This window comes from Drosophila tropicalis, unplaced genomic scaffold, assembly GCF_018151085.1.
Source record: "Drosophila tropicalis isolate 14030-0801.00 unplaced genomic scaffold, ASM1815108v1 contig_878, whole genome shotgun sequence".
NCBI classification, from domain to species: Eukaryota; Metazoa; Arthropoda; class Insecta; order Diptera; family Drosophilidae; genus Drosophila; species Drosophila tropicalis.
Genome location: NW_027173374.1, coordinates 17,130,454 through 17,155,990, shown reverse-complemented (window position 1 = coordinate 17,155,990; position 25,537 = coordinate 17,130,454). Strand labels below are relative to the sequence as shown.

The following is a 25,537-nucleotide window of genomic DNA, read 5'->3' as shown; positions in this document are numbered from 1 at the left end:
TTGGCGTTTTGTAATTATCGGCTAAACCACTCGAGGCGAAGTCTAGCTTCCTTATGGCGGCGCCTTTCTCGACAGAAGGTCCTCCTCGTCGTAGAGTTGTTGTTGTTGCTATTTGCTTAAGTAATCTTCCCTTCTGTTGCTGCACTAACTGTTGTTGCTGCTGTGTAATATTAATGGCGGTATTAAAACGATATCGACTTATCTTGACATCTATTTATCCAGAACAGTGGGGACGAGAAAATGAATTAGAGAAGTTGTTTGCCTTTGCCGGTTTTTTGTTTCTAAATTCGTTTACACTTGTATATACACTGCAAAGCAAATATAGAAAAAACTTTAGAATTTACATAATTATTATCGGTGCAGAAATCAAGCAACTTACCTGTGGCTCCTGCACTTGATGACAATATTGGTTTACAGGCGCTTTATTATTTGGTATCTGGCTTTTGTTTTTGTGTTCTGTTGATTTCATGGAGGGATTCCTGACATTTGCAATGCTGCTGATAATACTCTCTCTTTTTGTCACTTCTCACGCTAAGCTTTTATGGTGTCTCGCTCTCTCTCTCAGAATGAATGGCACATCAATTGTTTTTCATTTGCTGCTCCTAAAAGGTGTTCTAGCCTGGGGTTTAGTTGGTTTCTTCTGTTATCTATTGAATATTTGGCATCACACGGACGACGCAAACGCGCAGCACTCTGCAAAAAAAAAAAAAGAACAAAGCATAATGCTTATTAATAAAAATAAAACCTAAAAATTGACAAACAAACGGTAAACTGGTGATATTTTGTTTCATATGTATATAATATATGGTCTATATCTAATCACATTTGTCTCTCATAAGTTTGTGTGTGTGTGTGTAGATAATGACTGTGATTTCTCGGCAGTGAACAGATATATTTAGCTGACTTGGCTAACAAGTGGAAAAGCGTAAAATTAACAACCAACTCATCAACTAATTAAACTTAACTAAATGCAAATTTGGCAGTTTATGGAGAATAAAATAAAATACAATCGCTTAAATAAAGTTCAACCCATCACACTAGGCAACAGAGATTTTATTTTTCTAAAAATCGTTAAACCTCAAACTAAGAAAAAGGTTCTATATCAATTATTTTAGACTTAAATCACAATGACAATGAATTTGCTTGACTATCAATGGCAATTGTCCTACAAAAAACACAAATGCAAGCTCAATTAAAGATGGTTGGTAAAGTCACCCCAAACATCAAAGCATACTTTATATGTACATATAGTTGGCAGATGCTGCTTGCCCTGACATTTATTATTGCCAATAGGAGGGGGCTCAGCAAGAGAGAGCAAGAGAAATATATAATATATTTATGTTTCTTCAAATTAAATATACCTTAGCCTGGTTTAAATTAAGTTAACACGCGCGGAGGACAACTGGGTCCAGGTAAACGAACGGAAGTTAGCCGGAAATGAATCTAAATGAAGCGTAAGATAGAGAAGGGCGTTGATGGTACCGGTAGGGGAGGCGTGGTGGCCAATAAAAGCGAAATGCATCCTGTTGGCAAAAGGCAAATTCAATTCCATGCCACTCACCAACCGACACACACACGCACACATACATACCACCTGCATGCATACACATATAGACAGAGACGTACACGTATCTAATATAGAGAAGGAAAATTGTAGAAAATTTTCACTATAGGACATAACGGAACTTGTTGGGTTATTCAGTTAGACATGGACGACACAGAGAGAAATTGCAAGTCTAAGCGGGCTAAAAACATGTTAAACATGTCACACACACACACAAAAACATCCAGAAGACGGAGAGAGAGAGAGTGTGGTTTGGGAAGTGGGAGCAAGGGGAAGTGGAACCAAACTCCCACATATACATATGTGCTAGTTTGTTCCAGCCAACAAGCCGACCACAAGGCGTATGAGTGACAAACAGGTAAATGTGATCGACTAAGCCAGCTGTTGCGGCTTCTGCTTTTTGTTGGCAGAAACGTTGGAGATGCGTGGGCGTTGCTTTAATGTATATATCTCTCTTTCCCTCTCATTACCCTCTGGGTGTGTATGTGTGTGTAACCGGAACTCTTTGTAAAACTGGCAGAAAAGCAAAAAGTTGTCTCTCTTTGTGTGCAAGCATTTTGCATTTTTAGTAAAAGTTAATCAACTTTTTTTCTTTTTGTTGTTGGCCACATTGGCCAAATTCAATTAAACGCTTTTTACTTAACAGAAGCTTGGGGAAACGAAGGAAAGAAGGGAGGGGCTAGGCTAGGCCCATTTATTATGCTTTTTTATATTGTATACTCAGCTATATATTTGTGGAAGAAACGAAAATGTTTGCCGTGCCCAAAAGTCCCAAGACAAATGACCGACAACCACAGCAACAACAATAATAACAACAACGAAAACAACAATAATGGTCAGTAGACCATTAGAGTCGACAAACATACAGACACATACACTCATGTGACCTCTTACGACTTTATACAATAATATAACACATACGCCATGTATCACATAATATATGTGCGCTCTCTCGCTCTCATTCTCTGGCATTAGGCACCAAAAATAATGAGACAACTTTGCATTGCTGCCCCTTTTTCCCCAAAAAACCACCCACCCACCGCTTGTTGTGAAACTTAAAGGAAAATTTATAGCGCGTGTCTATTGATTTTTGTTGTTCCTTTCCAGCCATAATCGATATTACCTACGCCGAGTATAAATATTACAAACAGATGATGATGATGATACCTTCTGAGCCCATTTCTCTTTGACCGAATCTACGTAAATCCTTCCCTCTCTAACGCAGGTTAGACTGTCCGTACGACGTATTCTACACTTGTTCTATTTGTGTTTTGACTTTTTTGTTGTCCGCACCTATTTTTGTTGAGGCATTGCTGTTCATATTTGATTTGTTGATTACCTCCTACTCCTCCCCCCATTTAAAGTGGCTATTATAACATCAACAGTATAACAATTTTCACCTACGTAATATAGTGCTTAGAATTTCAAATGTTTACTTTAACAAAAACCAATAAGCAGAAGCAAAAAAAAAAAAACAATATGATATAATTAAACGACTTCGATAAGATTTCTTTTAAAGGGCTAAAACGTTTAATCTCTAGTTAAATGTGCCTATTGATATTGCAATTAGCGCAAAGTATACAAATTGCAAAGCAAAGCGATATTCTTGCTTCTGTTTGATATTTTCCTATTGTCATTTAAGGTTCATCAACTTGGTTCGTTCTTTGTTTTCCGATTCTGCCAGTTGACCAGCATTTGAGTTCGGATCAGGTCAAAATGTGTCGTATGTTTGCTCCTCTTATGTGTCGAATCACGTCGTAATTTCCACAGTGAGCATTCATTTTGTCGTTTCGTTGTTACTCATTTTGTCCTTGAAACGGTTTTTCGTCCCTGTTGTTGATTTAGCAAAGGGCATGTGTTCCTTTTACGCAACTCTGTGCTCCCTTCTCAACGGGAATGGAAATGTAAGTCCCTACCTTCATACACGCCTTACTTCATTTGCTACATGGTTTCGCCCGTTCAGGGTAAATATTAAATAAATATTTCTGTTTTTCTTTTTTACTTCTGTTTGATTTGGCTGAGTTTTGTTTTTGTTATTATTATTGTTGTTTTCTGTTGGTTGGCAATTGAGAATCACCGTTTTGTTATTTCAATTGCTTATCAAATGTGCATGCACATACATATACACACTTTCTCAGCACAACGAACACATACACACACACACACATACATTAGATAGATACATTTCATTGATTGCCAGTGACAAATTCTTTTTTTTTTCTTTTTGCACTCTATGACCTTGCTATTTGTTGGTTGGTCACAAGTGTAAAATCTTATTTGTTGTTAATTATTCCAATAGCTATGCATTCGTCTTTCATTTCCCATGTCGCTTGTGGAAAAGAAGGTGCAAAGGGAAATTGCGCACTACTTTCTAGTAATTTTTTCTTCACTCTTCTTCCATCCTTTGTCGGTGGTAGTCGGTCGCCTATCTCTCCTGTGAGTACTTGAAACTTGTCTGAGGAATTCAAATTGAGGTTTGGGGTAGAAAGGAAGGACGCTTTAGTTGAAAAACTACGCAGTAAAAAACGGTTTTCCCCCATGAATCCGCTTCAGCGTCAGTCAGATGCATGTGGCATGTGGCGTATGGCAAGAGATGGAAAGAGTTCAAGGGGAATTAAGAGAGAGCGAGAGAGATGGCGTCTGTCCTATCTACGTCTCATCGCTTCGCATTCATCCAAGCATGACAGTGAAAACACGCGTCGAGGAAAATGTGAAAATTTTCACAAAAAATGCATTCCAATTTCTCAAGATGTTGCGTGTGCGTTAGAGATTTTGTTGAAGAAGAAAAAAGTTTCTTCCTTACTTCTTCGATATTTGGAATTATTGATACATTTATGTATTAGCATTTCCCAAGCGTGTGTGTAGGAGGGAGGATACATGAGGGCGTGCCACATACATACATACATACATACATATCCTCAAATTTCGTTGCGCATTTCCCAACCAAAAAAAAAAAAAATATATACAATTAGATGCCTGACAGCAGCTGCTCGCCAGCTTCCATTCTCGAGACCTTGACCCCCCATCATCCGATCATCATCGAATGGACTGGAGACGTGGTAGAAATGATTGGACCTTCAACCAGAGACCATAACTCGCTCTGCGTTCAGAATCGGCATCGGATATCAATCAAATCAAAATTGCAAATGCATGTTTACTCATAAACTTCATAAGGTGGTGGGGTAAAAAGAGGAGAAGGGAAGGAGATAGGATGGGACAAAATGCAAATGGGGGCACACATCTCAGTTCGATCCATGCATATGTAAAATGCACTGTTAAATTTGCATAAGGGGCACAACACAACACCATGAAATAAGTTTAACCACCCATCCACCTACTCATACATCATAAGGAAAACCCAAACACACCAAGAACAAGCGAAAGTTTTTAAAATGTAAAGAGCACTTTGGTGGCTGGCTGGAGGTATGAACTGTGGAAAGGATGAAGGACTGTAGGAGCTCTGCGTGCTCGCCCTCAAGGCAGTTGCCAAGAACAACAACAAAATTGTGTAAATGTCATGAGTGAAAGTAGTGAAGAGTAACGAGGAGATTCTGGGGAACTATAGTTGTTTTGGTTATAATTTTCTGCACTCAGTGCATTTTTTATTTGGGTTTTTTCTTTTGCTTCCCTTCAACCTTCGCAACCAATCAAAATACGCAGTTCCAAAAATTTCGAACAAAAAATTTTCTACGCAATTGGGTCAGTTTTTTTGACCCCTGAAAAATTATTTGTTATCGCTTTCCTTTAACTCAATAAAGATATGAACTAGGCAAGCTACTGGTAAACTCCAATGCGTTTGTGGACATTAAAAGAGACACACACACGCTCTGCGTCAACAGCAATAGTTGGTGGTGTGAATTAAATTTGAAAACTTCGCAGCAGTTGGCACATAAAGGACCAAACTATCGATTCCTTTGACTCTATGCGTGTGCAAACATGAGATTTACAATGCAAGGGGTAAAACCTTTTGAGTGAAGGAATTTCGCCGGACAAACTTTAAATGAATAGAGATAGAGAGAGAGAGTGAGCGGGAGAAAGCGAAAATTCATCTCAACTATCCTATTTCAGTTTAATAATTCCAATTGGCAAATATTTCATTCATTGATATATTGACGCAGCTTTCCAGAGATTCCTTTGAACTAATTTCAATTAAAAGAGGCGCCTTCCACTCCACGCCACTTCAGCACCATCATCACCTCAGAAATGCCATAACACAAGTTGGAAATGGAAGTAGCTCACGCAATGCGACACACAGTGGGACAATGCTACATGGACTAACGGCATTTTGTGGCACAAAAATAGACAGACACACACAGGACACACGAGGCACATGCAGAAGAATGACTTCTATTTTTGGTTAAAACACGTTCGTCAGCAATGACGAAAGAGAAACGCGAAGAAGGTTGCTTGAAAAGGATGACATATGTATGTATGTACGTAGATAGGATCTTGGTACTGCCATCACAGGCATTACAAAAACACACACACATTTAACTCAACATATGGTGAATTTGTAATTGAGAAGTTAAAGGAAGAAATGCAATCAGGAATAAGCTTATGGCTAAAGGCGCTAACGAAAAACTTTCTTAGGCCCCAAACCAGCCAACGAACATTTCGCATTCAGAGAAACAAGGACAAAAATCGATTCCTGGTAAACATTGTGCTTCAAAAATTCATTGGAAACTTGTGAATTTTTTATGGAACTACAACTATCGATTAGGGGATCATCTGATGGATTTTTGGCATGTCATTAATGTTTGCTTAACCTTTCCCGTCTATTCAAATGAATCCTATTATCATTTGCAGAAAAGAAAGTCATAAAGTATTTGACCAAAGTACACATACATACAATACTAATTAATAACATCAGCTGCTTGCTTGTCTGGGGAGAAAACAAAAACAACAAATAGTTTTTCTCTCTGTATTTACATGTTTCATGTTTTTTTTTTTTTTTTTTTTTGTCTTGTCTTTGCAATATTAAATAAGACCTCCGCCTAATAAGTAAAATGACACATGACGAAACCGTAAAACCAAAATGACAAACAAACATAACGAAAGATAAAGATAAAGGCACACAAAGACTAAGACAAAGGCGAAAGTCAACAGAGCGCACCACAATTTGTTCAATTTAATTAAATAATTAAAACCAAAGTAACCAAATGAAAGCTAAGAAAAGGCAAAAGTACTTGTTTTTGTTTTGGTTTTTAATAATCTTTTAAAATTTTCTTTATTTTGCATGTTTAGAGGACTTTAGTCTCCTCCAGAGAGAGAAAACCAACAAGAAGGGCACAATGTGACCACAAATGGGGGAAGCACGTGCACTTTTACGACCTCATTGACCCATTTACATATTGCCTCCACTAAAGGGGGCAAAAACAACGATGGATTTCAATTACAAATACAATACTATGATGCCACAAGGCGAACAATTGAATCACTAGAGGACTGAAGAGAGCAGAATTCAATGAAAACTTCATTGGAAAGCCACGAAAGAGCTTCAAAAGAAGGTGCAACAGGCTTAAAGGGATGCTAAAGAACATGTTTTTCAAGGATTTCAGTCTGTTGCCATATTCGAATAGAAAACAAACAAAACCGAATGAATACATTTATCTATCTTTGGTAGCTTTTGTATTTGTTAAATTGCCATGAGTTTTGAACTTTTTTAAAAACTAATGTGAAGTAGATTTGAATACATTCATTTAGCTCTCGCAGAATTATATAACTTGGACGAAAATCGCTCTACAAAGGTTTACATAGTGATTCAAATGTCATTTAAATTTAGTCAAGGAGAAACAAAGAATATCAGTAAATAATATCAGAAGAGCAAGATTTACTGCAAAAACATAACAATAATAATGGAAATTTTACATAAAAAAGGAGGGAAAGTCTAACTGAGCCCTATCTTTGCCTCTCGTTCTCGGCTTATATACTTTCCCCCTCTATACCTACTATCTATTACTTTTTTAATTAAGCGATTTCTAACAGGTGATAAGCTATGTATGGTAGTGGGCGTGCCAATCAAAAGGCAAAGAAAATGTCGCATAAACAGAAGGTGGAATTTAACTATCTTGCACGATAAGATAAGTCTCTCACCTTACAGCAGTTTGTATGCATATAAAGAGAAATATACGCACATGTATACATACATATGTATGTATGTATATGAATGTACCTATATTTGTTGATACATCTTCAGGGTCATTAGTTGGTTTTGACTTGAATTATTAATTGCTCGATGCGATTTTATTTAATTACTGTCACCTGTCTTTTGGGCTGGTTAAAACTGATTTATTGATTTTATATACACAGAGAGAGAGCTGCACCACAGGTGGAAATGAGATATAGAGACAAACAATTCTAAAAGATTCATTCTAGATATCTTATATTTTGTCGCCTGTTCAGTGCTCTATGACCCTATTTAGTTGCATTTGAGTCATCCATTTAATTCGATTGGAATTCAAGGTCATGTGCTTATTTCATTCATCAGACATCAGCAGCGGCAGGAAAGAACAATTTTCGTTTCTATTAATATAAAGGCAAAACACACATAATTTTAATTAAAGAAATTCTTCCTTTATATACACAGAACAAACCAACTGCTGCACTTGAATATGGAATATGGCCAAAACGGAAATTATTTTCCACTACTCTCACACTTTTACTTTTCCTCACTCACTCTTTCTTCTATCTTTTTCCTCTCTCACTTACTCGCTTATTCAATTCTCGACTCTTTCTCGCTCTCTCTTTGGGTCGTAAAATTATCAGCAACAAAATTTTTCTTTGCCATACACAAAAATTTTGCAGCCTCTACGAGAATCTAAAATTATATCGTAAGAAACGTCATCAATTGAGTCCACTCCCCCTCTTTGATGGGATTCCACCTATAATTGTACTCAAATGTGTTCAAGACTTTCTTTCTGGCTAAAACAAACGTTTCATTGTTTTCAATATAATCCTAATTATCTTAGGGTATAAATACAGAGGAAAAAATTAAATAAAAAGTAAAATATAAAACTACAGAAACAAATTAGAATTTTTGATTTATTTTAAATATTTTAAGGATCTACATTAGTTTGTCTAAGCAAGAGTGGTTTTAGATTTCAAGAACGATCATTAATCTGTGTGAACGAAATACAATTAAAATATTCTACAAAATAAATTCGTGTTGACGCGGAATCTGGCACTCATCATTATCATCAAATAGTAATGACAATTTGACCAAAATAAATAAAGAAAACTAAAACTACAATTGGAATTATCCTAAATCAAAAAGGCAGATATGTAGATACAACAAACATAATGACAGCCAGACAACACATATAAAAGTCGAAGAGCTGAGACAGAGAAAAGCAACGAGATGTAGAGCAAAAGCGAGGTCAGTTATTTCGAAACAGACATGAACAAAATGCAGCACCACATAGTCATAAGAGTACACGTGTGTCTGTGTGAGTTGGTGAGAGGGTCATTAAGAGGTTATGCCTGTCAACAGAGCGAAAATAAGCCAAGAAGAGACCCCAGTGAGAGAGAGAGAACGAGAGAATTGTCTTCACTGGTTGATGGCAAATTGACTTATAGCACGCTCTTTAACTACTGCAACCAGCCACAACCTCAACCTCAGCGTCAACAACACTCAGAAGAACACACTATTTCAGCCAAGTTAAATGCACTACACAGCACAGCAGAGAAAGAGGAAAAGAAGTGCGTTTTGCCGGCTGCCAGGGGCGAAAGGTGAACAGACGCAAAGCAGAGGTCTCTTATTAAGACGGCTTTAAAAACCAAAGCCAAGAAGAAATAAAAAAAAAGTTTTAAACTATGTGGTTAGGATTTTTTCCATTTTAAACTCTGATTAAGGTGAGTTGCTCGAAGTAAGTTATTTAAATGAGAATGCCAAACAAAGTATATTGTAGGAACAGGTTCGTTCTAATTGATTGAGTGATTGTGTGTATATGTATATGGCGTGAATATAACCTGCTCAATACATTAACAACAGAGTACCAAATCTCAATTCCAATTGAAGAATTTGAGAAATCGAACCTAAGAAATTAACACAAATGTGTCAAAAAGAAACACACACACACACAAAAATGCTTTGTATTTCATTGTTTTCTTTTGACAGCTGGTGACAAGGTCTCTCAACTCATACTTTTTGTGTTGTTGTTGTAATGGCAGATGTGTGTGATTTTTCTTAATCCCCTTTAATGATAATTTCAATTTTGATAAACTAAATTTAATCATAATTTATTCGAGCAGCAGCCACAAGCGCAGGGCTTAATAATAGTAATAACTTATAACACGACAAACCTAGCATAGTGCTTCTCACTGATGCTGATCGTCGTCGGAGGTTGTCACATTGAACGTGACTTTTGTTGTTTTGTTATTGCTTTTTTTTTTTTTTTTTTTTTGTTTTGCGCAATCAGTTTTTGGAAAATAAACAATACCTTAAAAAAAATAATAATAATAAAAACCAAACCGAAAACAAACGCCTTAAAAAATATTAGCACAACTTTTATTTCTTTTCCAATTGAATTGCTGCCCCTCTTCCTCTCTCTAACCCCCTCTAAATCTGTCTCTCACATAACGTGAAATCAAGTTTTGGGTAATTCGTTACTATAATTAACAATTACGTATAACTTATTTTTGTGTGTATTCCTTAAAAGCGACTGTACTGCATTTATATTTGATTTAAGGGTCTTTCCAATTTCAATTTAAGACACAACCAAATAATTTTAAACAATATCAAATTGAAATATTTCACTTAAATGGCATGGGCAAGTCAAATTGACTCTGATTGGAATTCTCTGTGGGCAACTTCCGTTTCATACCTTGTTCTTGTTGTTGGTGTCGGCCAAATGTATGTGGTAAGAAAGGAAAAACAGTTTTGGTCTTTTTTCTGTTGTTTTTGTTGTAATCAATATTGATTGTTGTTGTTTTTGTTGCTGCTGCTTATATTCTGTGAATAACATTTGACATAATTGAATTAAACCAGTTTGCACTTTTTGTATTATTTTTTTTTTTAAATTTATTTATGTGTATTTGTTTTCTTTTTTCGTTTTCTTTTCTCTTCATTTTTTCTGTAATGCGGGCCAAAGGGGCCAACACATGTAAATACGCAAGCGACGACAGACGTTGACAGCGACAGAGACGACAGCGGACGCGACGTGGGCAGCGGGTGGGCGAAAGAGTATGAGGGGTGAACGGAGAGGGAATGGAAGAGATCTTGTTTAAAGGCGAATGTCGACGAAAAGCAAAACACAGAAAACACACTAGCAGTAGCCACCCGTGTCTGTGTCACAGTATATTTGCATTTGTATTTGTGTGTGTGTGGGTATGTGTGTGTATGCTAACAATGTAGGTGAAATATAAGAAGAATCTAATAGGGAATGCCAAGAGTGAGTAAGAGAGCCCACAAATACAGAGAAAGAAGAAAGTGAGGTGAGAGAGCTGGTGATCACCTTAAACGAAAGGGAGACAATTTTTGAGACATTTGATTTTTTTTTCATTTTGCACAAACGAAACGGTTAGATAACTTTATTTTAAAACATAATTTTTAATACTCTCACAACACACGCACACACACACACACACAGAAATACATATACGCAGATAGACACACTTAACATACATAAATATGTATATCACACATACACACACACAAATAAAAGAGTCTTCTCTGCGGGCCACAAAATCGATATTCTAAAAATAATATAAGTAAAAAAATGAAGAAAAACAGAAAATAAAATATAAAAACCCAAATGAATTTCAATTGTAGCTGCCGCCTGTCTTGGCCCCACTTTACCTCACCCCCCTCTGACTCTTTCACACACACTTACACTCTGCTTCTGCTGCTGCTCCATGAGACTAAACGTTTAAATGTATTTGTGATTAAATTTACATATGTATTTATTTCTCGTTGCATTTACTGCGCACTTTTTCAACAATTTTGCATTTAGCAAATCAATTTTTGCGTTAATTTTTTATGTATTTTTTCTTTTTTGATTCCTTTTCGATTTTGTGATAAAACAGATTGCGTTCTATATTTCAAGAATATTTGTTTGTGTATGTGTACAAGAGATTTCTTTATATCTTTTTGCACCCAACCGACGGCGACAGCGGCGTACGGCAACTAAATGGAATCGTCGTCATCGCTCTCCACGCTCCCTGTATGTGCGTCTGTGTGTGCGTATTGGTATGGGCCCCAAACGAGCAGAACAGCAAAGTAAAAGTCAAAGCGAAGCGGCTGCCTTTTTTACTAAAATACGGGCACACTGGCCAAGTTTTGTAGGCGACAGGTGGAGAGAGCGAGAGTCGCACACTTTGAGAAGAATTGTGGCCAGCTGCAATTGTTGTTATTGTACGTACACATATAGTAAAAGTGGCAAAAAAAAAAAAGCGAAGAAGGTGTAGTAGAGATAATACGAATGTTGGGGTTGTTGCTTTTGTGAATCACTAGACACACACACACACCCACACGGCCATAGACGCCAACTGAGCAAGCCTCCCCTTGCCGTTGTGTGTGTGTGAGCAGGCCCCAAAAAAGTGAGTGTGGTGAGTTTTTGGGTCTTTTTGAGAAATTATTTTATATACAAAATGAACAATTACATATGTACATAAATAGATACAAGCAAAACATCAAACACATATGTATATATATTCGAGACTACATGTATGTAAGTACATATGTGTTTGATCAGTTAATTACTCGGATGATAACAGGATTCATAAAAATTAATAGCTCATAAAAAGAGTCAAGACGAGAGATTTTTGTTCTTTTTTTTTTAAGGGGGTGCCTGTGTGTGTTTGTGTAAGCATTGCATCAGAGTGGGGCAGAGATTGTTAATTCAAAATTATGTTTATTAACAGCCGGTACTTTGCGGCTATTGGCGCAAGAGTTTCCAAAAAAAAGAGGATTTGTAATTGAACTTTGTTAACATTCACACACAGAACTTGCACTCACCACAAGAAATGATTTGTTTAATTTTTTTGCTCTCCCAGGCTGTGCGCGTACTCTCTCCTTTTGCTGTCTTGTTCTCTATTTTTTGGTTCACTCTCTTTCTCTCTCTCTATCTTTCTCTCTATTGCGCTTTCTTGAGTTGCAGAATTTTTAGAATTTCAATAATTTGGAGAATTTGTATTGGTTTTGTTTTTGAGGGGGAATTTTTTTTTTGGTGTGGTGCAATTATTTGATTTTCGTTGAAAAATTTTGCACTTATTTTATAATTTCTTTTAAAAAATTCAAGCGAGAAAATTCACACCTTTATTTCGATTTTATTAGGAGGCAGCAGCGCAGCTGCCATGCAAAAAACGCGCCGCACGTACATACGACATACACACACACTCATACAAAAAAGCGGCGACAACGACATTCGCATTTCTTTACACCACACACGCACACAAACACACACACACACAGCCTTTTTCGCCTGCAGAAAGAATTTTCACTTGTGATTTTTGTTGACAATGATTTAGACACTTGAGCGAATTTCAGTTGCAGCGCATGCTGTTAACCTTTATTGATCCTTTGCGTTTTGTTAATCCAGTCGGAATTGCTATTTTATGCGAATAATTTAATATTTTTGAAGCGGCAACTAGACTTTTTCACACAGAGATATTTTTTAAGATGGCGTATCACTCTTAAGTGTTGGAAAGCGTAATAGCGTTGCCAGATGTCAATTTTTGCAGGGCTAGTTTTATAGCTAATCGATAAATATAGAAATGGTAATCAACGGTTTTCACACCACTAGAAAACACCTGAATTGGCTTGTGGCAACACTGCAAATTGGAAAAAGAAGAAAAAAAACGAAGAGTGACTAATATATAATTAATTGTATTCCATTTGTTAAAAAGCAAACCAATTACAATTTGGAGCACATCTCTATCCCATTGGTTGGGACTAATTAATACCAGAAGCAGCAATGTCCTCGCTGTCCGCATCGGCGGAAAATGTGTCCACCCTTGGCATCAGTGGTGGAGGAGGTGGACAGGATTCCAATTCGCATCATGATGGAGGTTCCAGCATGTGCCTCGAACTGGCTCTAGAGGGCGAACGTCTCTGTAAGGCTGGTGACTGTCGGGCCGGAGTGGCTTTTTTTCAGGCAGCCATCCAAGCAGGAACCGAAGACCTTCGTACTCTCTCCGCCATTTACTCGCAACTGGGCAACGCCTATTTCTATCTTGGCGACTATGCGAAGGCAATGCAGTACCACAAACACGATCTGACATTGGCCAAGTCCATGAACGATAAACTGGGCGAGGCCAAGTCATCGGGTAATCTCGGGAACACACTTAAGGTTATGGGACGCTTTGACGAAGCTGCCATTTGCTGTGAGCGCCATTTGACCCTGGCTCGTCAATTGGGCGATCGTCTGTCTGAGGGCCGAGCTCTCTACAATCTGGGCAATGTCTATCACGCCAAGGGCAAGCACATGGGTCAGCGTAATCCCGGCAAGTCTAGCGATGAGGTGAAAGAGGCCTTGGCCAAGGCTGTGGAGTATTACCAGGAGAATCTCAAGTTGATGCGGGATCTTGGTGATCGCGGAGCCCAGGGCAGGGCTTGCGGGAATCTCGGAAACACATACTATTTGCTGGGCGATTTCCAGGCGGCCATTGAGCACCATCAAGAACGACTGCGCATTGCCCGTGAGTTTGGAGATCGAGCAGCGGAGCGGCGGGCCAACTCCAACCTGGGTAACTCTCATATCTTTCTTGGTCAGTTCGAAGACGCTGCCGAACACTACAGACGCACCCTGGCTCTAGCAATGGAGCTGGGTGAACGTGAGGTGGAGGCCCAATCCTGTTACAGTTTAGGCAACACCTACACGCTCCTTCACGAATTCACCACAGCCATCGAGTACCACAATAGACATTTGGCCATAGCCCAGGAGCTGGGCGATCGTATTGGTGAGGCCAGAGCATGCTGGTCTTTGGGCAATGCCAACTCAGCCATTGGCAATCATGACAAGGCTTTACAGTATGCCGAATCGCACTTACAGTTGGCCAAGGAACTTCATGATCCTGTCGGGGAAAGCACGGCCCGGGTCAACATATCGGACTTGCGTAAGTTGCTTGGACTGCCCGAGGCAGATCATACGACCACAGATGAGGAGCGTTCTAGTAATTCAGATCATTCGGCGGCTAGTGGTCATCATTCCGATAACTCGGAGAACTCCCAGGGGCGAATGGTAATGGATAATTAGATACATTTTATCGACTTGACTCTTATGTTTCTCTTTTGTGTGTCTCTAGGTCCGTGTTCGTCGTCAGAGCATGGAACAGTTGGATCTGATCAAGATCACTCCCGATGGCAAACGTCTGCAAGACGAGAAACGCAAGCCAACAGCCAAGGAAGATGACTTCTTTGAGATGCTCTCGCGGTCGCAGTCCAAACGAATGGATGACCAGCGTTGCTCTATTAAAATCAATCCTGTTGGCGGAGCTACTGCAGCATCCGCGGCAACGGGAGCCATTCGAAAGCCCTTGGTGCAGCAGAATTCTTTATTTGTCGATCCAACCAACTTGCCCGGCCTAAAATCACCCACAGCGGGCAATCCTCCATTGTCCAGGAGTGCCACAACCACCCAGCAGCCAGATGATGCTTTCCTCGATATGCTGATGCGTTGCCAGGGTTCGCGCCTCGAGGAGCAGCGTTCCGAGTTGCCGCGACCAAACATTACAATGGATGCAGAGGCACCACCTCCACCCCAGGGAACCGAAGCAGCAGGGGCTGCAGGAACAGCTGATAATCGTGGTCAGTCCGGAAGTCGTGGGGCGACTGTTCCCGATGAGGATTTCTTTTCGCTTATCATGAAGGTTCAAAGCGGTCGCATGGAGGATCAACGTGCCTCCATACCCTTTGGCGGTTTTCGTAATGCTAATAATAATAATAACAACAATAATAATAATAATGGTGGTGCATCCGGAACAGGAGCAACCAAGTAGACACGTCCACCAACCAACCACCCAACCTCCCTTCCACCCCCCAGACACACACATTTTCATGCATCCATTTATATATCTATTCAGAGTCCATATTTGGACTAAGCTAAGCTCTAACCCCATTTACAATCCAATCTATATAATTGAATAGGACTTTTTTATAGCATTTCTAAGTGAGTGAGTAACCAATCAAGCAGTAACCAAAAAAAAAAAAAAAGATTAGGGATTAATGCTCTTCCAATCCAATCACACACCCGTTCCAATGGATATTAAAATCTAGCTTAAGCCGATATTACAAATAGTCCACAAACTTTGCTCAATATATACAAAAATATGAATTATGAAATTATTTACCAACACGATATCTTCTTTTAATGATAACTGAATTATCTGAAAGAGACCATCTGATATCTGATTTTGGCGGCTTGTCACTTGAAGTCGAGTTTACTCAACCTATAGAAGTTTCATAATCCCCTCTCTGTCTCTCTTTTTCTAGAGTAAAATCTTTAAACAATTAATTTGTAAGATATAAGTATATGGTCTGAATCACTACTAAAACACTAATCAAAATGGCTCAAAAACAACAAAAATTGAGAAAAACTCTAGGAATAGTTTAAAACAAAAATCGCAACCCCTTACTAAAAGTGGTAAAATTCTTTAACTAAAAAAACCAATGAAATTACTTCTATTCCATGCTCTTATTTTAAAAGTAACAATTTATGTTCTCTTTTAATTTTATATAGTGAAAAGTCTAAAAGTTTATCCGCACACATTTATATTTAAGAAAGAAACTCACACAAGATTTCCAATTGTATCTACATAGTATTGCATTTTTTTCCACCACAAAAACAAACACACAATTAGTTGACTAGGAAAATTCTAACAAATTTTTTTGTTTAGTTGTTAGTCATTACCAAAATGCGTTCCAACAAAAGGTTTCTCTTTACGACCAGAAGGACGCCACTCCAATACGTATTACAGATCTATATATATAATATATATTGAACAAATCGAAACGGATCATAGAAAAAAAATCAAGTTCAAGTTGCATGAAATGAAGCCAAAATTTATAAATGTTATAGGTACGTTTACGAAGCTAATGATAAAAATGATCCCAAAATGATAATGATGATGATCAAGATGATATATACCATTTAAATATATATATATATACATATGAATTAAATGTAATGTATTATTAAATATTAAAACCAAAACTGTTTGCTGACTAAACTCTCAGTGAGTATTTCTTTAACCCGACTAAGGGAGGAAAGATCGATTTCTCCTCTAGAATTTTTTCATTTTTAATGTTTTATTATTATAAATTAATCGTCTTAAGCTAAGTTCTTGGCTTAATTTCAGGGGGTTTGGTCGATTCGCTAGATTCCTTTCTATGTATTTGGTATATATATATATATATTTGGTGGAATCTTTTAGAGTACCCCTAATATATTTACAATTTCATTAAAGTTTCTTTAAATAACTTAAAATCAAAAACAAACCAATTCCCTACGCCTTGCCTAATCCCCCCTTAATACTCTCCGCATCGCTGGCAGCCATCACAAAAATGGGAGCCGAGTAGTCCAGAGTCTTGTCCCCGGGATAACCGGTGCCCGCCGCATAGGCATTGTAAGCATTCTGTTGGCCCATTTTGTTGCCTCGTCCCCGCTTGAGCATCACGTAGACCACAAAGATGCTGACCAAAAAGGCCGAACTGGTGGCCATAATGAAGAGAACCAATTGAATGGACTCATCCTGTGCCGTTGCGGCTTGAGCCATTGGCGGAATTGCACTTCGATGGACGAAATGAGAACGAGTGATATCGGGACGAAAGTGTCCACCGGCTAACTGGAAATCTCCGGTCGTTATGGCCTGTTCAATGGCAAAGGCAATGTCCACTTTGTCCGGCTGATGCAGTTCGAAACGCACTATCACAGAGCCATCAAAGTTCTCCTGGACACGTAGATTCTCAACTGTTTCACCCAGGAGTTGCTGTAACTCCAGACGAACTGTGTCGTAGACATTACGGACACTTCGAACGCTCGTATTGGTCATGTGCAGCTCAATGGACACCGCCTCGATGGCTACTGGGTGGCATTTACGATCGCCCTGGCCAAAGACTTGGCTTGCCTGGAGTTGATTTCCAGCAGCATCGACACACCAGCAACTGCGTCCATTGCACTGAAGAGGTCGGAAGGCGCCGTCCTCGTCACAGATCACTGGGAAGGTTGCCGTTTTGGCTAAGGCACGACAACGAGTTGTCTTCAGTTCCATGCGCTTGAGAGGTGGCAGGGATTCCACAGACAATTGAGAATCCAGGAGTGAATTGGCCATTTCCAAGACCCTTTCGGTGGCCGTTAAGGGCTCTTCCAATGCCTCAAAATCCAAATTATCGTTGCTCACGTCATTGAGTTGAGTTAGCTGACCAATTAGCTGCTCCATCAGCGGATCACCCAAATCGAAGTTCTTGCGATTTCGAGCCTGGCGACTATTGCACACGGGTTCCATGTCCCGGGTCAGGCTGCCTTTTAAAGGAGCGCCCTTCTTATCGGCACACCAGCAAACGCCATAGGGACTAGGCTCGGGACCAGCAGCAGCAAAAGCACGACTGACAATCTCTGTGGGAGCCATATTTATACCCTGCGGTTGGGGTTGCTTGCCCAGACACTGAACGGGACTCCAGTGGCCGGTAATGGGATCACAACGTGGCTGGAACCAAACAGAGGACGAAGAATGGGCACTTCTTTGGGCGGCTAGGCTATTCTTCAGTTTCAATCTCTCGCATTGGGTGAGCACTTGAGGAGAGTGGAAAAGGATGTCAGTTTTGAGGAATGGAAGAGCAGAAGAATGGACTTACCTGGACACACGGAATTACAGGCTAACTCATTGTGGAATAGATTCTTTGTCTGGCATGAGGGAGCGGACTGGCCATCAATCACCACGGACACACATTTATTGACCTTGGGACTGAAACGATATCGGGTAGAATTCTTTTCTGTGGTGCTACTGGCAAGGCATCCACTGTCCATGGACTCAAAGCAAACATCACGGGTCTTGGAGCAGCAGACTCCTCGATTGCTAACCGGATTCAGCTGGCAGGAGTGAGTGGTGGGGCAGGCCTCGTGTTCGTTGTGTGGGCCGCAACTGACATCGAGTTCGCCCTGTTGCAGGGGATTGCCCTCTGGACAAACAGAAGCGCGTTTCGGTACACAGATGGGCATCTTGGGGCAGGGACTGTCCACACAATCCACGCTAATCAGTTGGCACTCCTCGTGACTGGCACAACTGAGCTCATGACAATAGTTTCGACACTGACAGGTCGGACAACCATTCTCATCGACCTGATAGCCACTCTCGGAGCATTGAAGATCGCAATTGGAAAGTGTTGGGCAGGCGAAACTGGAGTTTTCCTTGCAAACTGGTGTGGCTGGTAAATGTACCCTAGTTCCAGGCATTATACTTCCATTCTGTTGATCCACACACCAACAATTTCCACTGGGGGAGCATTGGATTTGATCCCAGCGACCATTATCCAGAGTGCACTGCGCCACAGACATTTGGCGAGCCGGAATACCCAATTCCGAGCTCTGATGCAACTGAATGCCCTGAAGATGCTGACAGGCTGTCTTTAGTTGTGGTTCCACGCACTGGGTCCCGCATCCATTCGAACAGCAGCGACGTGTTCCATCACAGTGGGCATCGGTGCGGCATTCGTAGGCACAGGTATTGGCATCTAGATTGTCCGGACCGGGGGGAACCAAATACGGACATTGACCCGCCTTGCGTGGCAAACACGCCGGCACTGGGGGACAGTATTCACCCTCACAACTAACGTCAACAATCCGGCACTCCTTGCCGTGGCCGCAACTGACATTCTCACAGGGATCACGGCACTGACAGGCAGGACAGCGTGTCTCTGTGTCCAAAGCAAAGCCATACTCGCAGCCCATGCGACAGGTTAGATCCAGGCAGTCCAATTCATCCCGCAACTGGACACAAGTCTCATCCGTTACATTGAATCCGCGAGAGCGTGGGATTTCTGTTCCAAAACTATCCACACACCAACACTGCTCCACTTCCATTTCGACTAGTTCATCATTCAATGCCCCACCTGCTCCTGAACTGGGTCGCTTCGTAGCCGAAGCTACCTTCTTAAACTCCGTTTCGAACAATTGGCCCAATCCCTGTTGACGCTCCGCCCCCAAGTCAATGACCTTGGCACTGCGTGCCATCACAGGCTCTGCTATGTGCACCTTTAAAGCACTGTCATCGACGCGGTAAAGCTTCAAGCGTTCGGCATCCCGACGAGATCTCTTGTTCAGGAGCAGCATACGCATCCGACGAATGGTGTTCTCTTCCAGGATTTTGCGTTGTTCGGCCCGTGTGACGCGAATCTTTCGCAGTTGACATTGCTTGGCCTGATAGTCGCCCTCTTCATTGCAACGAGGCGATGGCACAGCTAATTGCATGCCCTCCTCGGTGCCCTCCATGCGTTCGGAGAAGTCTCTTAGGTATTCACACACTGCAAAGACAAGTGGAACGATTAGAGGCAGGTTCAAGTAATGAATTTGCCTCCTTACTGGTCTGTTGACGTCCTGATCCCTGCTGATCCTGTCCTGGACTAGTGACAATCGTATCATCATCTGGCAATGGGCAGCATACACTCTCAGTCTCGCGATGCAATTTGGTGCATTTGTATTGATCTGGACACATGATGCGATTACTCATGGAGCGACCTTGCTTGGATTCGGCCTCTGGTTGGGTTTCAAAGAAGGCTGTTGGCTGGAAACTGCGTCCTTGGCGCTGATCCTCAAAGCAATACATTACCTCGCCCGTCGCTGTATCCGAAAGGGGAGTGCCGACATCACAGGGATTTGAGTAGGCCAAATCCGGCTTGCAGACGGGCCAAGAGGCGCACAAGGAGGAACCAGATTCACAGAGAGGATCTGTGGCCACTTCGCAATGGGAGCCGATGGAGCATTTGAAACCTTCACAGGGCTCCGAACACTCGCAGCTGGGGCATCCATTGTGATCATTCTGTTGAGCGAAGGGGGAGGTTAGAAAAATTAACAAAGATTAAAGGGACAACCCAATTGGCCCAACTCACCTTGAAGCCATATTCACAGACAGCGGCACAGATATTTGTGTCACACTGTTCCATTTGGACACTTCTTGCATAGGAGCGACTAATCATATTTTCCCAACCATCGCAATTCACATTATTCGCTGCTCCCATTGTCTCTTTGATCTTGTGTCCCGTGCGTGGATCTACACACCAACATACCAGGCCATTTCTTGAGCACTGCTTGGGCGAGAATTGCCCACCCGGTCCATTGCATTCGGGCACATATCCACGTCCCTCGCGTTCATTCACTGAAAGTAAATCGGCCAGCGCCTTTGCCTGATGACATCCGGTCACGTTGCTCGGCTGTTGGCAATTAAATTGGCATCCCTTGCTGAAGCAACACTTTTCCATGTTACGGCACTCCAAATCATGGGTGCAGGAGGTTCCGCAAATGTAGCCAGTGCTCTGGGTATACGGTGTTTGATCTGGTGCAGGGCAGATGCCAGGTTTCTGGAAGGTAAGAGCACTGGGACAGCAGACGCCATAGTCGTTACCGGATTCTACCATGCATTGATAAAGCGGTGGACACTGGGGCTTGCCCGGCTCTTGGCCACACAAGAAAGGTCTTGCGCTGTCCTCAATGGACAGGGGCATTCCGGCGGGGCAATAATTAGCCAAAGATCGAGCCTTCTTGCATGTGGGCAGCGGTGGGCAAGGTTCCGATTTGCATTGCACTTCCTGTAGCTGACACGACTGTCCATTGGGACATTCCAGACCATCGCAGGGATCCCGGCAGCGGCACACCGAGCACCCTGTCTTCGAATCTCTGGCGAATCCCGAAGGGCAGAACATACGGCAAGCCGATGCTGTGCAATGCTTCGGCTCCTCGCATCGTACCCCAGTGCGAGTTTCATTTCGCGTTCCTGGCAACTCAACGCCATACTCATCAATGCACCAGCAATCCTTGCCAGCTCGCTCATCCACGCATTGAATGGCATCGAATTCTCCGTTCTTCTGGCAACGTGGAATACGTATACCTGCGGCTCCTCCCTCCAGAGCTTTGGCTCTGCGTGTCTCCGACCGCCTCAAATGTTGACAAGCTGTCAAATTGGCTAGGGAAATAAACAAACCAAAAACTCAATAGTTGCAGAGAATAGAAAACTTTTGTCTATACTTTAAATTTCTAGTCTATCTTCTCATTTTGCTCCTCGCACTACGAGGCTCGCAGAGCTTTCTATGTCTATTTGGTCTCTTCGTTTAAAAATTTCCCTGCATTTCGTGCGTTTTTTGAAGATTGATGGTCGACTCCGTCGCTGACACACTTTCATGTTATTCAACTGCGAAAACCCCAGAAAACCAAAGACAGAAAACCTAAGCCCAATCGAACAAAATGTCGCTATGTCAATTTCACTTTTATTTTTCGAACGTGACGCGTGCTTTGAAATTCATATGAAACGGCAAAAATTGAAATTAAACAACAATAAAACAAACAAAAACGAAGAAGAAAAAAAAAAACGAATAATATAAAATGGAATTGGCCGACGGCAACATGACTTAAAATTGTTGTCTCAGGGCCAAAATTAACGCATTTGAGTGCTCTTTGTATGCGAATAGCGCAAAAATTGTTTGCCTTGTTCATGTCTCAACTTGGGCTCGAGATGCTCTGAATATTCTGCTTTGTTTGCAGATTATTGGATGCCTACGTCGAGTGCTTCGTGTTATGCAATTAGCGCTGAGGCGCACAGGCCCAGGGGTAAGGGAAGGTAAACGCATACGCAATGTTGCCTTTTCGGTTGAAGTCATTTATGCCATTTGGCCATTTCCTATGCACTTATCGATACACATTTAATGCAGCTTGTGCAATACCAAACCAAACTCATTTTTTCTCTATCATCGTGCTTTGACCTTATCACAAAGTTCACATCCGCCATGTAACCAAGAAATTAAGATTATATAAGAGACAAAAAGAGGTAAGAGAATTCTGCAATAAATTTACATTTGTTGGCCTTTTTATCAGTCTAAATTGGAAAGTAATTTCTTTGGCCTTACCATCGCCTTTCTCTTAATTAATCATCTAATGTATAAAAAATCTAACTAATTAGCCGAGTTCCTAGCAATTATTGAGCCGATATTGTCTATATATTAAAGGCTTTTATCGAAGAGTCGGCAGATTCACGACTAACCGTTTAATGAGTTTTATTTTTAGGCCATTTATGCAGTTTTCTCTTGAAATTTGAATGAAAGTTGTGTCAGTTGAGAGTATTACATTTTGGGGCTGAATAATTATTGTTTCAAATGAAAACGAACTTTTTGGTGAATGAAAACAAAGGCTTCCACACACCAACAGAGAGTTGCCTGACAACTGGCAATTAAATCGTAAGATAATAAACCGACTGTTATTCTAGCCCCCAAGCCAAAACAAAAAAAAACCAAATCAAGTTTGTCGCTTAAGTCTTTCGTTTCGTATGAGGAAGGGGGAAGGGTATAGAAGACAACAACAAAAAAAAGAAAACCGTAACGAAAACGAAATCAAATACAAGAAAACTGGAAACCTAGAGACAACTCCGCGCTAGCCACATTGTCTGGCCCGAAAGAAGTACCCGGAGTAGGAGGAGGACGAGGAGGAGGAGCTGGCTGACTGACTGAGTGACCGACTAACACAACAACTGGAAGCTCAAAGTTTCTTTAGCCTTTTGTTTCCCTTTTTTTTACGCTCTTCTTGCAGTTCTTGTTGTTGTTGTACTTGGCTAGTCTCTTAACGGTTTCGCATTGCTAAGTCCATTTGAAGTTCGTGCTCTAAGCTAAGCGTTTTTTAATGATGGCGTGCTATATTTAGCGCCTCTGTTTTTTTTTCAGTTAGTCTTTTGGTTTTGTTTTTTTAATTCTACACGAAAATTTCAACACAAAACGCTAATTACCCGACCGCACAGCAACTTTTGCAACTGCAATTGCTTTGCTCCCAAAAAAAAAAAAAAAAAAAAAAACACACACACACACAAACAAAACGCCTCCAAAAAGAGTTCAATGACCAAACAAGACCCGAAATAAAAACAAAGAATATGTATTCTAAAAAGTCATTGACTCATACTTACCATTTGTGCGCTTGGCATCCGAAATTTGCAGCATAAGAAATCCCATGAGCAGGCAACATGAGAAAAGTTTGAGCCAACGTTGATCATATTGGGCCATATTCAGTGCATACACGCATACACGTTCCCAAAAAAAAAAAAACAAAAACAAAACAAACGACAATACGACCAAAAACCGAAAAATTTCCTGTTTGTGGCAGCTGCTGCAAAAAACAAAAAACAACAACAACAATGAAGTAAATTTCAAGAGAGAGAGCTAGCCAACAAACAAGCGGCCGAGTTGGGTGAGTAATTTCTGGTTACGTTTGACGTCACAGCATTTGGGGAGATGAGAAATTTAAATATTTATTTATGGTTAGATACTTTCACTATCACTTCACACAGAGAGACACACACTGTGGCTTACATTTGCATCTGATTTAGGCCTTTGCAGGCAGAATCATTATATAATATGGGGGGAAAATCATCATCATCATAATTATCGATGGATTGAATACACTCCTGGAAGTTAGGTCATGAACTTGGCTTTAGTTCAACTAATTTACTAACTGCAAGCAGCTCAAAAAGACGAGTGTGTGATTAATCAGCTCGAATCCTTTGCACTGAGCTGTGCGCTTTCACTTTGCCAAGTCAACAATTTATGTTTGCCTGTCTGCCTGCCTCCTCTGCTGAAATTCACTTTTTCCGGTCCATTGAAATGGCCTGGCCAAAGCCAAAAACCGACAGAAAAGATTAAAAAAAAAACTTTTAATGACAAGCAATATGAATGAGGATTGGATTTTCTCTCATTAGGCCTGGAAAATTATATAATTTGAAGAGGTTAAAAAAATGGGGTGGCATTAACTTTGCTTTAATTAATCAAATACGTGAAAATTCCAATGGTCTTTTTTGCGGTTTTCCGCTTCACACTCAAACGAGGCCAAAATTTCCACATTAAATGAAAGGCGCGCACCTTTGAGTGAGTAGATTTCACCCATGGCAAAAATCCAAAAAAAAACTCTTAAACACCTTAAACTCGGTTTTTTTTCCAAACCAAGTTGTTTTTTGTTTTTGTCATTGTTGTAGACAGTTTAGGCTAAATGTGTTTGTGTTTGAGTGGTTAATATGTATGTTGACCCTGCCACATTAGCTTGGCCACGGTTGGCCTGAACGGGGCATGGCCAGGTTAACACTGGGTAGGGTCTCGGTCTCGACCACAAAGTGACAGTTATTAGAGTGTAAAGTTTAATGATTGGTGAAATGAGGTCACATGTCAATGGAAATACAGCTAAGAGGATTATATGTATATGTAATATAATAAATGTAGCAAGTACAATTTCAGAAAATCAGCTTAACAATTTATATGTGAGAAAGAAATAGAAGAGGAATTTGTGTTTTCCTCGTATTTCTGTGAGACTGCTCCAATTTTCTACTTCATTTTTGGCAAGCTATATATGTATACATACATACGTACATATATCTGTATCTTGCGCCAGACTATGACTTGGTTATGGGGCCTAAGCATAACGGTGCCATTTGCCATTGCGCAGTTAATGTCGTTGTCTTTTTCTCGTCCGAAATAATAATAAAAGCCAGTAACCATCCAGATAACGATGAGTAACCTAAAATTTCGTAATATACTTATGGCATTTATTATTGCTGTTGTTGTTGTGGTTGCTTTTGACTGTGAACAATATATTTACATATTTATCTTCACATTTAGAACCATTCAAAATGCCAAAGCTTTTAACCTTGAGTATCTAGCAAAAAACAAATAATTAACACTCATCTCGCATTTTTTTCTGGGCTGATATTGATTGGAGACATGTTTACACTGCATTCAAATCAAGTTTTTCTTTTCAATTTTCATTATTTTCCTATTGCTCAACAAACCTGTTTTAAAAAAAA

General features: G+C 40.4%; 2 protein-coding genes and 1 long non-coding RNA gene across 9 annotated transcripts; 1 reads left to right on the top strand and 2 right to left on the bottom strand.

Moving 5' to 3' along the window:
• Positions 1-67: 67 nt before the first annotated feature.
• LOC137585512 (uncharacterized) lies at positions 68-13,201 on the bottom strand. Of its 7 annotated transcripts, none has more exons than XR_011033578.1 (4): positions 12,519-13,184; positions 10,387-10,514; positions 380-693; positions 68-308 (listed from the first exon to the last, which is right to left on the bottom strand). It is a non-coding gene; the product is annotated as an uncharacterized lncRNA (long non-coding RNA). The 7 variants fall into 7 exon arrangements; XR_011033580.1 differs by having other exon boundaries at positions 13,070-13,159; XR_011033579.1 differs by lacking the exon at positions 12,519-13,184 and adding an exon at positions 11,395-11,621.
• A 111-nt stretch (positions 13,202-13,312) lies between these two features.
• pins (G-protein-signaling modulator pins) lies at positions 13,313-16,729 on the top strand. The gene is made up of 2 exons (XM_068300153.1): positions 13,313-14,742; positions 14,807-16,729. The coding sequence occupies exons 1-2, from the start codon at positions 13,477-13,479 to the stop codon at positions 15,497-15,499; spliced, it is 1,959 nt and encodes a 652-aa protein (XP_068156254.1). The 5' UTR covers positions 13,313-13,476; the 3' UTR covers positions 15,500-16,729.
• Positions 16,730-16,789: 60 nt separating this feature from the next.
• LOC137584643 (uncharacterized) lies at positions 16,790-23,850 on the bottom strand. Its single transcript, XM_068300151.1, has 5 exons — positions 23,654-23,850; positions 20,604-21,673; positions 20,077-20,533; positions 18,354-20,018; positions 16,790-18,291 (listed from the first exon to the last, which is right to left on the bottom strand). The coding sequence occupies exons 1-5, from the start codon at positions 23,748-23,750 to the stop codon at positions 17,006-17,008; spliced, it is 4,575 nt and encodes a 1,524-aa protein (XP_068156252.1). The 5' UTR covers positions 23,751-23,850; the 3' UTR covers positions 16,790-17,005.
• Between the last annotated feature and the right edge of the window lie 1,687 nt (positions 23,851-25,537).

Excerpts from the sequence above, each read along its gene's own strand:
- pins (XM_068300153.1), top strand. The coding sequence starts at position 13,477 with ATGTCCTCGCTGTCCGCATCGGCGGAAAATGTGTCCACCCTTGGCATC. Across the intron at positions 14,743-14,806 it reads AGAACTCCCAGGGGCGAATG|GTCCGTGTTCGTCGTCAGAG; the intron begins GTAATGGATAAT and ends GTGTGTCTCTAG.
- LOC137584643 (XM_068300151.1), bottom strand. The coding sequence starts at position 23,750 with ATGGCCCAATATGATCAACGTTGGCTCAAACTTTTCTCATGTTGCCTG. Across the intron at positions 20,534-20,603 it reads TCTGTGAATATGGCTTCAAG|AATGATCACAATGGATGCCC; the intron begins GTGAGTTGGGCC and ends TTCGCTCAACAG. Across the intron at positions 18,292-18,353 it reads CTGTAATTCCGTGTGTCCAG|TGCTCACCCAATGCGAGAGA; the intron begins GTAAGTCCATTC and ends ACTCTCCTCAAG.